This window comes from Crocodylus porosus, unplaced genomic scaffold (genome assembly GCF_001723895.1).
Source record: "Crocodylus porosus isolate Cpor-Errol unplaced genomic scaffold, CroPor_comp1, whole genome shotgun sequence".
NCBI lineage: Eukaryota > Metazoa > Chordata > Crocodylia > Crocodylidae > Crocodylus > Crocodylus porosus.
Genome location: NW_017728949.1, coordinates 76,993,390 through 77,009,435, shown reverse-complemented (window position 1 = coordinate 77,009,435; position 16,046 = coordinate 76,993,390). Strand labels below are relative to the sequence as shown.

General features: G+C 41.6%; 1 protein-coding gene across 1 annotated transcript in view; it reads right to left on the bottom strand.

Moving 5' to 3' along the window:
- The window catches only part of EPC2 (enhancer of polycomb homolog 2), an 89,921-nt gene that overhangs the window by 30,345 nt on the left and 43,530 nt on the right, over window positions 1-16,046 (bottom strand). Inside the window, exons 5-10 of the mRNA XM_019554209.1 lie at window positions 11,599-11,747; window positions 11,217-11,349; window positions 6,611-6,802; window positions 5,865-5,954; window positions 4,109-4,254; window positions 3,655-3,998 (exon numbers count right to left, since the gene is read on the bottom strand). Of these exons, the coding sequence (XP_019409754.1) occupies window positions 3,655-3,998; window positions 4,109-4,254; window positions 5,865-5,954; window positions 6,611-6,802; window positions 11,217-11,349; window positions 11,599-11,747 (1,054 nt within the window). The remainder of the gene's footprint in view (window positions 1-3,654; window positions 3,999-4,108; window positions 4,255-5,864; window positions 5,955-6,610; window positions 6,803-11,216; window positions 11,350-11,598; window positions 11,748-16,046) is intronic.

The following is a 16,046-nucleotide window of genomic DNA, read 5'->3' as shown; positions in this document are numbered from 1 at the left end:
AAATCTATGAGCCACTGTCCGGTATTACCGCTCAATGTGATTCCAGCTGCACTGTCTGGACATTTGGAAAGACTGCAGCTTTCAATTAAGTTCTGTGCTGTTAATACCACATTCTCATGGAGGACTGTCCAAGATGTTCATCTTGTAAAGTGTTGTTTTGAAACATCTATATCCAGATCTCAGTTTGTTCAGTTTGACCCACACTTCTCTGTGAAGGTCATGCCCAATGGGGGAATCATTTGGTGCCAGCACAAAATATTGTAGGAATGGGTCTGACCTTTCCCAGTGGCCAGCCCATTTCGTTGCTGCCCTTAGGTTTGGTTCAGCATCCCCAATCTCTACCAGGAGCTTGTGGGTTTCATGTACAAATGGTTTACAACTTTTAAGCCTCTTAAGCCTCCATCTATTTGGGTCTTCAGTTAGCAGTTGATTGTTGTCATCTCTTGCCTCTATTGCAAGGGATGACAACAATCAGCTGCTAACTGAAGACCCAAATAGATGTAGTTCTGTAGTTCTTTTTACAATGCAGAGTCATTGCATTGCTTGGTGAGGTTAAAGAGCTGCTTGTACTGCTCACCCCAGCATGGCACATAATGGCTTAAAGCCTCTAGGTACACAGAGTTTGGCTATTTCAATTAGGCAGTTTGTAAACGTAATGTAACTTTGGTCAGTGTTAGTTTCTGATGGACCATCTAATTGGTTTGCACTCTGGCAGAAATACCAACAGCTGATCAACCAATCTGTTGTCTGAAAATTCCATTTTGGAGCTGGTCTGGATGGTGCGGGCTGAAAAAGTCATATTGCCAACACTGATGAATGAAGGTCTTTGTGGAGATTATGGAAACTTGTCAAGTACTTTTCTTACTGGGATTTTACTGGCAGACTTATCAGCAGTGCCAATCACAGATTTCCAAGGAGAAAAAAAGACTCTTCTTGAGGTGATAAAAATATATACCATGGTGATGGAGAGGGACAGGCTTCCTTTAGAGATGGAGCCAACATCTTCAGCATGGCAGTTATTAAAATAGTTCCAGCTGTACTGACTGGGGCGTACTCTTACTGCACCAGTAAGATCTGTACTGATGATCACAGGTGATGGCCTGAATCAGTATAAGAGGCAGGGTTGCTACTTGGGAACCTTCAAAGTTGTAGGCAAGACTACTTATCACCAGGTCTCACACTGAGATATACCTGAAGTCTGTGTCTCAGGGGTTGGAATGTTCTCTCCCATGTAGTCTTGGGATTCAGTAACAAGTCTTGGCACAGGTTTTGATACCAACTATGTCTGTGGCATCATGTATGCTACTTGGATGCAGAGGGTGCCAACAGTTTCATGTCAAGTCTTTTTGGCTAAACAGACTACCTCATTTGTCTTGCAGCTGGTGTTTTTATTTTTTATTTTTCCCCTGCTAAGAATCTGATAGGGCCAGAATATTTTTAAATTCTGAATAGTTATGGGGGCAAATTTACTATTTAGAATTTCAGCTGAATTTGCCAAACTGTTTTAGGTAGAAAACAATGGCCAGGGAAAAGGATGGTGGAAGCAACCTGTTACCACACTCAGTAAATGCTTCAAGAATTTATTCAGGGTTCAAACGACCTGGGCCAGATTCCCACTTCTTCCTTAGTAGACTGAATCCAGATCTCCTCATCTGCTAGGAGGATAAAAAGCTGGGAAGGGTTTTAGGGTATCATTTTAAGTTAGGGCATACTCAATATCTGTGATGCTTCTGTTCATTTTGCGTGGAGTTTTTAAATACTTACTGAATGAAAAAAGGAAAAAATGACAGTTGGACACATTTTGGGAGAGGGACGTCTACCTGGGTTATAAACCCATGCTGCAATGACACTCTGTTTACACAAAAAGGTTCAGTGCTTTAGAGGAGGAAGAAACTAAACCTGCATCTTGGCCAGGTTACCAAACCACTAGGCTAACATTTTCATGGCTATTAAAAGTTCTGAAATTTTAAAATGCTGTGGGTTAAAAGGTTGTGGGTTATATTTCACTTGATATGAGCAACTGAAAAATGTACTCATCTCACTTAGAAAAATAAAAAACCCTGATTTCTGGTCAACCTAAACAGAAGTCGCTTTTAATTTTGAAAGCCAAACCCAAAAATCAAGTATCTGAACAGTTCTAGATCATTGTTCTCATCTCCTCAGAATCTAAAGACTGCTTAAAATCTGTGTATTCCTGTATAGAATAAGACAGATCAAATCTTAATTCAGTATATGGACTCAGCTCCACTGAGAGGTAGTCACAATAAATACCTCTTTACTACAAGGATGCCTGTACAGGTAAACTCCCATCTCATCAATATTTAGTCCATTTAGGTGGGTTTCATTCAAAATCTTGTAGATCAGTGAAAAATTATAATTTTTTTGTTTTGGTTTTTTTCATATATTCATGTTCCTGCTTTACGGGAAGCAGTGGGTCCAAATTATGAAAAGGATTAATCAACAGATAAGAACCAGCTGTATACCATTTTTGTCCATAGGCTGATGCAACAAAAGGGCAGGGGAGACTGGGGGGAGGGGACAGGAGGGTGATTGTGAGTGGCATCTATGCAGGAGGCGGCACAGTCAATCTGTATAGCCTTAAGAGGCACCGATATTCAAAAGACTGCTCTTGCACATGCTCATCTACAGTAGGATCTAAACTGACAAATACTCCACAAAGGATAAATAAGGAAAAGCTAACTTATGAATCACATTTATACAAATACAAAACAGTTAGAAAAACTGAGCACGAAAGTAAAACTCTAAATCAAACAGTCTTCAAACATAATCAAACACTAAACACTTGTGGTCTCAGACTACTTCATAAAAGTGAAAACTTCAGTTCAGAATTAGTTAAAATATACAAAACCAATGATTTTCGCAAAAAGCCATCAACATTTACAAAATGGTACCTGCTACTCATGACTATGACCTGCAACTATCTGGAAACTAGACTCACAACTCTTCAGTAGCTTATGAGCATCATGTATATGTAGAGCAGCAGTTCCCAACTGCAGGTTACAACCCAGATGGGGGTCACGGGGGCAATGCCAGTGGCACCACACAGAAAAGATGCGCCACGCTGTGTGCCAGGAGCTCCCCCACCCCTGGGCCGCTGGCACCACACTCTGCTCCCAGAAGTGGGGCATGGAAAGAAAAAAAAAAGTTTGGGAACCACTGATGTAGAGCAATACATGCAAACAAAACTGGGGTAGTTATCAAAAAAAATAAATAAAGCAAAAGTGTATCTGTATATCTGCTGGATAAGAACACAGAATGAATAACTCTTTTAATATAAATGCTCTTCCACTTTTTTCTATTTATAAATGGCACTTTTCTCTCCTTAAATAGATTGAGGCTATACATTTGAGATGCTGAATCTCAGCCTCTTTTTGGTGGGGGGGGTGGCAGAGCAATACTGAAGTACAGGTAAACCCTGACCTTCTGATTCCTAGATGTACAAACTGTTACTCAACAGTTTCCAGCCCCACATGCAAATTTCTACTGAGATGGAAAAGCTCTGCATATTCTAAGCTCTTCAAACATTTTGATTTTACCTGGACTTGTTTGGCAACATATTCCCACCAATGAAGTCATCCATCCATTCCCAAGGGCTATGTTTCAAATTTCACAACAATTTAAATCCTTACCTACCTGATATGCCATTCTTGCTGGTGTTCAATAAAGCTACAGATGCTGCAGAAACTCTTTTATTATTCACAGTCTGCCCTGATTTCCTTGAGGTACATTCTTCACTATCACTGTCCGGTAAATTTAGTAGCCTTGGCTGGAAACACTGTAGTCGACATGATCTGATATTGCTTAGTATTTCAGAAAGAGACAGTCTGTTTTCACAATGTTTATTGGAAGCATTTGTCCGTGAGAAATTAGGAGAAAAGTTTACAGTTTGGGAAGAGCTTGAAAAACTATTCAGCATTTCAGGGTCAATCTGTTTCAGGACAGGATCATGTTCTGTAGATAATCTGTCCATTATGATCCTGATTTAAAAGGAAGCAAAAAATGAAAGTACCATTAGTTAGGCAGTATCTCCATTTGACCCATGCTTCTTTTAAAAAGGGTCAAAAGAATCAAAGAAATGCCACTGTACCTTCCACCCCTGCCAAGTCGCCTTCTTGCAAATCCTATACATCTTCTTGGAACTGTAAGGGTTGTAAGACAATGCCTGTACCTCAGCTTATCCAATTCTGCCAATTCTGTATTCTCACATGAATAATTAGTTTGGTCCAAACGAGGCTGCAGGAGTAGACAATTAGATTTTCCATAAACGTAAAGTTACACTTACAATCTATTAAACTATGGCTATATAAAGCTACTTGTTAGCCATGATGCTATAGTACACTGTTATATATAGCAGTAAAAGGGCATGAAACTCCCCCGAACCAATAAATTGAAGTCACAAGTAAAACATTACAGCATTTTCCAAAAAGAATATGCAAATGATAAGTGGAAGAGAGGAATCATATTTCAAAATGTATGCAATAGTTCCTTGACTGTTTGAGAAACAAACAATGTCAAAACTAGCTCATGTAGTTGTTTAAAAAGTTGAGGAGGAAGTTCCAGCTACATCTCTGCTGCTGAATACATGATGACTATGTTAGCAGCAATAAGAAGGAGCCTTTGTAGCTAGTATTAGACAACTCAGCAAAATTGGAGAACAAGAGAGATAACTGAGCTGTTTGAAACTAGAGGTGGTTTCACACACACTTATCTAACATATGGAATGAGTCATCGTAAGCAGCTGGCTAGCAGAAGAGTACAAGAATGACAGTAATTTCAGACAGCTTGAGGACCAGCAGCACTGACAAAGATGCAAACAAATTGCTTGGGAATAGCCCAGACATACAGTACACGTGGAAGAGACTGTATATCCACACTACTTACTCCACACTAAGCCTCCAGTGGAATTTCTAAAGGGTACACATTGGATATTCTGGCTATTATCTCCAAACCAATCCACTTAATTACAGTAAGGTTATAATTTTGCATTTAATGCAACAAACCTTAAAGCAGTGGATCCCAACCTTTTTGGAGGAGGGGATCCCCCACACGTCTTCAAAGAATTTACTTCTACACTGGCTAAAACAGGTAATATTTTGATGCAACAGAAGCAAATACAAAATAAAATGCATTTTAAAAAACCACTTAAAAAGTGAAAAGGTATCTTTCTTACATGGGCTTTTCATTTTCCCCCTTACCACCCCCAAAGTAAGTTACTTTGTTGGCAAAGACCTGGCACAATCAAACATGTATGCTGGAGACGGAGCTAAGGGAGCAGGGGACTACTTGGGCTGGGATGACCAAACAAAGCAGAGGAGTAGGTATACATTTCAAAGCAGAACCTGTACGAGGTGAGAGACTGGAATATACTGAATGCATGAAAGGTGTGCTATACATGAAGGACGCGAGGGGCATGCTATACAATATATGCGAGTATGGTCAAGGCACCCAAGGGAGGGAAGGAGGTGCAGATTTGCCTATAAAAAAAACAGGCAGGGATGAAGCCTGTGGAATCTCTACTCCAATGCCAAAACGACCTGTGGGAGGAACTGGGAAAACTGGACATACAATTCTTCCTGTTTTCTAGAAGCAATGGTTGAACTGATTAGCTATAAGTGCCTTAGATTCTCTTGAAGCAACTCTTAGAGTTGTAGCTAAGAAAATAGGGAAGCTTTAATTTAAAACCAGAATAAAAAGGGTGAGCACAAAATGAAAAGCTGTTATGAAAAATCAAAATTGGTTTTCTTTGGACTTAACAAATAACCTATATTTTTTTGCTTGGAGAGAGGACAGAGAGTCATCTGTTAGCCTGTTACCAATGTAATATATATAAAAAAAATGCTTACAGCATAATACTGGCATCCTGCTCTTCTTCTGAAAGCACAAGGTCCATCAGGATCATTCTCTTCTTCTGGTTCTGACACTGGTGAGGGTACCTATGGCACAAGTAAATTCTCTCACTAAAATTGTACTGTCTACTTATTAGAAAGATATTTCACACACCAGTTTTAATTAAAACACAGGTTATGAGCAGTTAACTTTTGATTACACATGTAGTAATGACACTGTGCATTTATCTAACTTCTTTATGCGTGAACCTGAATCAAATAAAATGGGTAAAACTATGACTTTTCAAAATAAGCAGGACAAAGCACTGAAAGATTAAACACACATCTGCAAGGTCACATCATAAAATCAGTGGCAGTATCAGAAACAGAAACCTGAGCACGCAATTTCTAGTTCTGTGCTAAGTTCCCTAGGACACAACTGCCCAAGTTACCATCCTTACCCATTTACTGTAAAGAAAACAACACCAGATGTGCTTAGAAAATACAGAAGAAAGAATTTACACCCAGGACAAACATCAGGAAAACAACTAATGTCTGCCTACTTCCCGATCCCCTTCTCTACCAGCTAAGTCACTTATCGTCCAATATGATAAGAAAAATCTCAAATATCATGCGAGCATACTTGGCACTTGTCCAAAACCAAGCATCCTCTTTTGTAATTAGATTACCTAAACCAAAGACAATTTCAATTTTTTCCAGTTCTTAGAATACACTCACTTTTCACTTTACTAACAAAGTATTACCTGTGGGAATTCATCTTCATCTGAACTATGGAAGTCATACTGTTTAATATCACTCTTATTGATAACAGGCAATGGCTCAGTCATGGGTTGCTGAGGAGTTATCACACACTCCGTTTTAGGCTTCTTTGGATATTTTTTCTTTTGTCGAACAACATCTGACATGTCTTCCTTCAGAGATGAATGGTGAGAATGCTGTTTGTACAGGAGTTTTTGGACAAGAGAAAGAAAACAAAATATTTGGTAAATTAAAACTGTTCTTTTGTTTTCATGAAATATACATTTAAATAAATCATTACCGATCTCAGCCTGGAGCAACACTAATTCTATTCATGAACAGAATACTGAGAAATAAAGTTGATCTAGAACTTTATAAATAAATAAGAGACCACTGGATTATGATTTATACCAAACAAAATATTTTTTTAGATTATATAGCTATGTAGTTCTGGGTTTTATGGTGCTGTCTGTCAGTCAATTCAGCATGCTGGACTTTGAAATCCCACTGTGGGGTTTTTTTCCAAAATTTAGCTTTTTAGGGCAAGAGACCTACAAGTCTAATACTTTAAAATTTCCAGGGCTATATAATGCAGAAAAATCTCATTTGACTTGCTCTATGTCTTATGTTATCAGTTGCATTTAATTTAGATTTCTGTTATACTAATTTCATTATCTAATTTTAACAGATTAAAGCTGTTGAAATAATCTACTATTACTGCTTCGGTCAGCAGGCATTGGGGAAGTCACTGTTTTCCCGAGCACCGCCAGGAGTGACCAGGAATAACGGTCACAAGCTGGCAGAGGGTAGGTTTAGGTTAGATATCAGGAGGCGCTACTTCACAGTCAGGGCGGCTAGGGTCTGGAACCAACTTCCAAGAGAAGTGGTGCTGGCTCCTACCCTGGGGGTCTTTAAGAGGAGGTTAGATGAACATCTTGCTGGGGTCATTTGACCCCAGTATTCTTTCCTGCCATGGCAGGGGGTCAGACTAGATGATCTGCTCAGGTCCCTTCTGACCCTAGAAACTATGAAACTATGAATTTTTACTCAGAGTCAATTTTACTTGTATTAACAAGTTACATTTTTGAACTTTCAGACCCTTTATCATGCTCAGTTGCAAGAAAAAAAGTTTGTATACTAAGGAAATAGTTTTTCCAAAAATGTACTTCTGAACACCGCTGTTGGAATGAAGCTAATGCAAGCAACAGAAGTCAGTTCAGAAACTAAAAATACATGATACAAAGCATGTGCGCCTATAACAGTATAAACATAAAACTGCCTGTAACTAACCTGCTGACCACTAGGTGTCATAAGCGTTAAATAAAACCTGTAAGGACTTGCATGGTTAATCTTAAATGCTATAAAATACTTGCAAAAACCTATATTTAAAATGATTACTAAAAACAGAATCTGATGTTCAATTAATTTAATTAAAACTACTACAATATTAAAAATCAAGTCACCCAGAAACAGCAGGTCAAGAAAAGAAACTTCTGGAAGAAAAAAAGTCACTTGATACCAAGAAGCAGTAACACAAAACTATGAAGAATGTAATTTAAAAAAACAGAACTGACAAAATCCTGCTACTTTTTGTCAATTTTATTTTTAAAATATTGTTTCATTAGGTGTCCACAACTTTTACAGAAGCAGGGCTTTCGAACTACCATATTTCCTCCTCATGTACAGAAAGGGAAGAAAAAAGATTATCTTCCTTAAAATTAAATGCGTACCTTTGTTTATATATGACAAAGTGTTATATGCCGCAATCTATTATATTTTAAATGTGGTGTTGCTGTACAGATATTTAATTTTACTCTTTTGTGCTGGGCCATTTCCTCTTAGAGTTCAGCAAAAGGAGAACTATCTAAGGAACTTTTAACATACAATTCTGCTTTCACTTTGTCCTAAGTGGAAGTACTTTGTCCTGTCTGCTTCCATCATTTTCCATCTTCCCCGACAGACTGAGCCTCATTAGAAGAGGCCAATTTCAGTTTCAGAAACATGGAAGTAAAAAGACCCACTGACCTCGCCCAGCCCAGTTCATATTGGGTATGCAGAAAAGGATTCACTCTTCTCCTTCTTTAAGTTGATCTTTATACTGGATTCAATTCTGTGCCACTTAAACAACAGCCCTTAGGAAGTATTTGGGAACTGAAGGTCCTAATAATATGATCCGTTAAACTATTTAAGGACAGCCAGCCTTCATATGAAGCACACTTAGAAGAAGCCTGACATAGTTATTGCTCAACCAAACCATAATAAGACTCAAAATGAAGACGTGGAGCTGCAATACACAGGTAGTTGAGGGGCATAGACACGAAGGAGAAACAAAAATTATCAAGAATGTAAAATGGTTCCTAAATAAGATCTATTATGTTGTGGAAGAAGCTCCCAACAGCTTAAAAACTAGACTGAACAGGTCTTCAAAACCTACTGCAGGCAACCTACATACTCAGGAGAACGAACTGTAGCTAGTGAGGATAGAGAAATTATTCTTTTTCATTTGTTTTCTGGAAAATTTATCTGGGTGACAAGTGTTCAGCAACAATCAGACAGGATTCAGCAAGAATTGTTTGCTTTAGGTCCTTCTCTCCTTAGCATTTTATTTTTATTTTGCACGGAGCTTAAATTAGTCCTAGCTGTCAAAATAACTAGCAAACATCAGTGCATACATTGTCTTCCCAGGCCCCATCTCTGTACTGTGATGCTTCTACATAAAAAAGTGCTCATGTGTTGCCTGCCTTATTTCTATATGCAGTCTACAATTTGATTCTCTCAAATGGTCACAGGAAAGAAAAAAAAAGCCCCCAGCACACTTGACAGCTGCTTTGATAGTGCACAGCTCTCAGTAATATCAAGGCTACCCACATAGGGCGCATCCAGATGTGTAAGGATGTTTTGTTCCCTGGGGACAAGGAGCAGTGGCGCACCTTACACTGCCATATCTTGTCCCTGGCAAATGCCCGTGTCACACATACTTTGGCATGTGACAAGTTGTCCCGGGTGGTGTAGGGGAGGCTGGGGCCAGTACTGTGCTGGCCCCAGCAACCGTACCTGGAGTCCTAGGGGCCTTCTGGAGCTGCAGCCACAGCAATCCTGCTGGGCGAAGCCTGGCTGGCAGCTGCAGCACAGCTGCAAAAGGCCTGGCTCCACTTTTTAGCAGTGCATGCTGCTCAAGTATGCGTTGTTTCAGGGGGGTTTTCTACCTTTTTTTGACCCCTGGATATCCAGAGGTCCAAAAAAAGTGGAAAACAATGGAGCAGAACACACTTGGGCAGCATGCCCTGCAGCGTAGAAAGCTCTGGACTATGTGGTATGTGGCACTGAAAACATGGTTTGCAGCACCACATACTGCACAACTGTGCTCATCTGGATGCGCCCACAAAGTCCAAGATATCCTCCAAGAACTATAGTAGGTCACAGCTTTTTCTAGTTTTTCCCAACACCTAACATAATGCAAAATGCAGAACAATACTGGTATTTTACCTGAAAATATCATTAGTTTAAATCAATGACAGCAAATCTTTTTTGGCAAGTGCACCACAAATTACCCATACATCCTCAGTAGCACTCCCATCCTTCACCTGCTTAAATCAGCTGCTCTGCTTTCTGTTCCATGCCCTGTGCCCCACGCCCTGTCGGTTTCACTACTTTCTACTCCGTGCCTGACTTGCTGCTGTTTTCTGCTCCCTGCATTATCTGCTGCCGTGGTCCCAGTCCACCCACTATCTGTCGCATGCCACAACCTGGCCATCCCTGGTTTAAATACTATAGGATTTCTCATGCATGAACAGTTGGCTGCATTTTCAACATCTGTACCTTCTTCATTAGCTGTGATTGATACCCTTAATTTCTAAAGGAACATAATCTGTGCTGTGAGTCAATTCTGCCAATGACTATGCTACAGAAAAAAATTCAAGGTTCTATTCTACAAATGAAGACAACAGAAAAACATCACACTGTATAACGTAAGCCACTGTTCTCTTTTTTTAGAGGTTCTTGTGTGTATACATTTTCCACTACACTCCCTGATGGTTTTAAGGATATGAAGAATATAGCATTATTATTTGTTAAATAATGGTGAAGTCATTCACTGTTTTCAAAATCTAGACAATGTATTTTAAAGCCGGGGGCCAACAATATGTGGCCTGTAGAACCAGAAGGCCTTGTCTCTGCAAAGGACCCGTGTTCAGGCTTGGCACCTGGCAGCTATACCCACAACTTCTGACTGCACGTGCACTACAGCTAACAAGGGGAAGGGGGGAGAAAGTAGTAGTGCAGACTGGAAGCTGCATATGTGCTGCAGCCAGGGAATAGGGGGCTGGGGAGAAGCAGCAGCAGTGTGGGTGTAGCACCTACTGGTCTGGCCCCTTGCTGCTGCTGATGTACCACCCAAGCCAGGCAGCCCATATAGAACTGGAGCTCCACTGTTCCAACTCACAGCTTGAAAAGGCTGCTGGCCCCTGCTTTAAACTGTAAGCTCCTCTCACTAGAGATCAACTTTTACTCTGTTTCCCCAATAAAAGTACCTACTGGGAATATTTGTTGTGTGGGCAGCTTCACTAGATGAGCTTATCAAAAGAAAAGACAACACTGCAGAAGTAAGTTTACCTTAACTTTACATTCTTGAACTTTGTGGTGGTTTCCATTATGAAGTGTTGCTGGAGTTGTGCTCATCTCCTTGTCAGGTCTATTAAGCTTGACTTCATTAAGTATTTCACCTCCGTAGTCACCCAAATGGTACCTCGAAAAATTGTACAATTGCAATATTGTTATATTATATTAGGAATGCATTTTCAAAAATAAAGCTGTCCAACAAATACCATTTTCAGCTTCTATGAGGCTAAAAATGGGATTTAAGCCTTCAACTAAGTAAATGTTATGAGGAAATTCACTGGGCATCACAGATAAGAATGAAACCCTTTGTTTAATTAAATATTTTATACATATTTAAAAGGAAACGCTCATAAATAAAGTTGTGTAGTAATTTTACCTTTTTTCCACAACTTCTAACGTTAAATGCAACAACTCGCGTTTTGTTTTCTCTCTTCTCTTAATCATCTCCAAAATTGTTATGGCTCTGCTAAACTCTCTTCTCAGTTTCAACATCTTCTCATAAGAGGCTTCATCATTCTTTCGATTCTGTTGAAATTGAATACAATATTAACACAGATCAAAACCATATTCTGGAACACAAACTTGTTAGGAGTGTACAATATTTTGATAAGCTAATGAAACAAAAACCGACCATTTGATTATTTATAATTGGGGCCCTTAGAAAATTGGGATTTTACTGACTACATGGAAACCGTGAAATTTGCCCTGTACCGCCATTTTTAAGGGTCACAAGCATAGGTGGCAGAAGGCTGGGACTAACAGGCCCTAGCCCCCTCAAACACAGGGCAGCGCAGAGGGTTGCAGGGTAGTCTGGGCACAGGCTTCAGGCAGTTGCAGCTGGTGGGGAGGGTCATGCACAGACAAACACGGAGCCAGGATTGTAGCCAGACAGCGTGAGGAGCACTGCTCACCACAGCAGATAAGTCGGGGAAGGGGAGGGAAAGGGCTGTGGGGGGAGACTGAAGCTCCAACAGTGAGGAAGGGTGTGGGGCAGGGGTTGGGATGAACAGGACCCCAGGGTGGGTCGTGGGACACTCAGAGCCGAGGTGACTCATCCAGAGGCACAGGGGGTTTTCTCACCGCTGTGTGCACCACAAGAGAGGCCTGGGGGGCATGCACCGCCCCCCCCGATCTGTGTACAGGGCAGAGATAGGCTGTCTGCTGGGCTTTGCATGCTTCTGCCACTGCCTCAGGAGCCAGTGGCAGCTGGCACATGGCATCCAGGGGGTACATGCCTCTTAGGTCTCTCTTGAGGTGCGTGCAGTGGCCAGAGCCCCCCCACTCGCAGGCTCCGAGTGTCCCACAACCTACCCCGGGGTTCTGTTCACCTCAGCCCCTGCCCCACTCCCTCACTCCCTCACTGTGGGGGGCTCAAATCTGTCACCCACCACAGCCTTCCCATTTCCCCAATTTACCTGCTGTGGTGGGCAGTGCTGTCTAGCTGCAATCCCAGACACATGAAGGCTCCATGTCTGTCTGTGTGCACCCCTCCCCCCTGCTGCAGCTGCCCAGAGCCCACGTCTGGGCTGCCCTGCAGCCCTCTGCACTGCCCCATGTTTGAGGGGGCTTAAGTCCCATTAGCCCTAGCCTTCCACTGCCTATGGCTGTGTGCCTGCCTGCTGTACATGCGTAATTGAAGTATTATTTTTCATGGAATACTCACAGAACTACTAGGACCCATTTTCCAATATCAGTGGTTGCTCTGTGAATATTCCATGAAAAAATTATATTTTACTAGCACACGTGCCGTAAATTTGACAAAAAAATTGCAATTTTCTCAGAGCCTATTTATTAATTGTGAAGGATTTTACCCCTAAAGATACTCAACACAACAAACCAAATATATAATTACAAAAAAAAACCTCCCAGCAATATTTCTGTAGTGTAAACCTAAACATTTTTCTTACTCTTTACTCAGTCAAGCTCCCTTATCAAGGCACTCCAAGTCTGCCTCAACAAAAGCTCAGAACATGACCAAAAATATTTTGTTCACTTGTAAGTAATGAATGCCACTGAATTACATTTGCTCAAGGTTAGTATTAAAAGAACGAAAACATGGACCAAATTCACCATACACCTCACTTCTCCATGGGGATAATGGAGGTCAAAACCTTGCACATTTTTAAAATCCCTGAAAGTTAACTAGAAATCTTTTTTCTTAAAAATGTTAATGATTAAGTAGTATTTAACACTTCCAAGCTAAGAAAGCATATGGCTTATCTCAAAGAATACATGCTTTCATTACCTACTCAGAAATAATTATATTGGGGCTGTGCGTGTCCCTGACCAGTTTCAATTTACTACACATACAATATCTAGTCTTCCATATCTGAGGGGCAAAAATTAGAAAAATATCTTACAATACTCAGATTGGTGGATACACAGATCATTATGAATTTTTTGCCAATGCTGCATATTCTCTGGAGCAACTATAGTATAAATTCCATGTCAAGGTACTTGGGTGTCTGAGGTGTACCAATTTAAGTTGATCATTGCTTTGAGTAAATTTTTAAATGCAGATTTTTTTAATATTCATTTTATTCTGCCTCAATCTCCAGTGTCACAATTTTTTCCTATTAAAAACAGGTAACTATATTGCTGAAATAACTAGATTATTGGCAAGACAATGGAAATTTCAGACAGACATATAGAAGCTTTGGTATCCAAGCACTAATGAGGGTACCATTTAGGATCTGAAATCAAAAAGATTAAGAGGATCTCTTCCCCCATTTGTGGTCATAGCAAGGCGATTCAGTCACCAGCTCTCTATCATACCAACTGAGGCCATGTACAGATACTCAGTTTCTCCTTGGAGAGCTGCTCTTCTCCCAGGAGAAACCATGAAAGCACAGAAGTTCAAGATTTTTTTCCAGAGCAAAAATGGCTCTGGGAGAAAAAATAAACTAGGAATAACCAGAGTTAAATCACTCCTGGGAGAGTTCCTCCTTGGTCAATGAATGTCTGAGAGAAGCGACAACACAGTCCTCGAAGACCAGGGTGCTTTGCTCCAAACCCTCTCACGGAGATGGAGAGCATTTGTATACGTGATATTAATGCAATGCAAAAAACTCCAGGGCACTGTGTGCCAGCATTCATCACTCCCAGGCGCAGTGTTTACAGGTGTACCCAGGACCGTAGCACACTGATCTAGGGTGGTGCAGCCTGGCTGGCAGAGGACTCAGTGAGTCAACCTACCAACCCAGAACTTCTCCAACCCAGCTCAACATGCTACAGAGGCATTGGCTGGCAACCAGCCCCTTCACCCTTAGCACCACTGTGCCCCATACAGCCTTGGTCACTGTCTAAATGTGCACTATGGCAGAATAAATAACACCACAGTAGGACAGTACTTGTGTTCGGCAGTACTATCCTCCAGCAGAGTTAGCTAGTTTAATCTGGCCTAATAGAAGTACCTTCCCAATTTGCATATTCTGCTGCATGAAGACACCAGCTAAACCTGAGGAGTCTTGGTCAGCCAATCAGAGCTGCCTTGTGCACTGTTGCCATTCTGTCTCCAGGCAGACAGAGAGCCTGCAGAACATGTTGAGATTTGTGCATAAGGGCACCCTAGCTGTACAGCATCACTATTGCAAGCTCTCTGCTCCTCAGGGGCTAGGCATTTGAATACTTGTTCAGGACCCTCTGGATAAGTTTTTCTACAAGGAGAACGAGCCCAGGAGAATTCTCCCATATTATCTGAATGTTTATGCAGCCAATCACAACCTTCAGTTAATAAGTCCAGCTACTACAATCAGTACCAATGGATATACATGTTAGATGCAAGTTTCTAAATCAGAAGTTCACTCTAAAACTGCATAACATGGCTGGTAAACTCAAGGGTAAAAGAACAAACCAAAAACTATTTTTACTTATAGAGAAGAGACCAGATGAGGGGGGCTCAACCCCCAGTCACAAGCTAAATCTGGCCCTTGGAGCCATGTCATCTGGTCTGCGGGGCTCCTCATGGATCTTGTGGGCTCCATAGGCTGTGGCCCTGTGGACTAGATCAGCTGTGCAGGCTGGCCCCCAGAGCCCAATCCCAGATGGGGAGAAGTGGCACAGGGCTGCCTCCACCCGCACGCACTGGAAATAGGGCTCCAGGATCCTGTGTAGCCCCTGCCTAAGCAAGACTGGGTTCTGGTCAGGCAGAGGTGGTGTGGGGCCTGATCCAGCTTATAGACATGTGCATTTATGTGAAATCCAGACCATTTATGTGACGTGCAGGGCCAAAAGTATGAGCATCATACTCATTAGATTGGATTAGAGTTTTACTCAGATAATTAGCTGGATACAACAGCTATGACTGGAGTACAAAAGATTAGTCAACAGATAACATCTTTGACGTGTTATGGGGCTGAGGCTGGAGGATGTTGAGCACTGAGCTCTGGTGGACTGAAATCAGGGGTACACAGATGAAGTTTTTTTTTGTCTGATACTGGCATTTGATTACTAGCCAGCCATATTAGCCAATACTAATCCGATTGCCCATATGCAGCCCAGCAGCTTGGAAAGTAACATCCTGCTGGTAAGTCTGTGGGAGTGAAGCCATGTTGGGGGGAGGGGGGAAAAATCAAGTCCCCCATGATGACAGAGGGAATGGGGCTGGGGCAGGCACTGCCCAGCCAGGGTGGAGGATGGAGCCATGGGCATCTTATCCGAGGGGACATGGGAGGGGAAGGTGGCTCCCACCACTGCACACACCCCAGAGGAGGCATGACAGGCATGTGCCCCCCCAGATTTGTGCATAGAGGGCAGGCTGCCCACTGTGGGCTCAGGGGCTGTGTGGGCCTCTTCCCGTGGGGGGGGGCTGGGCCGTGCTCAGGG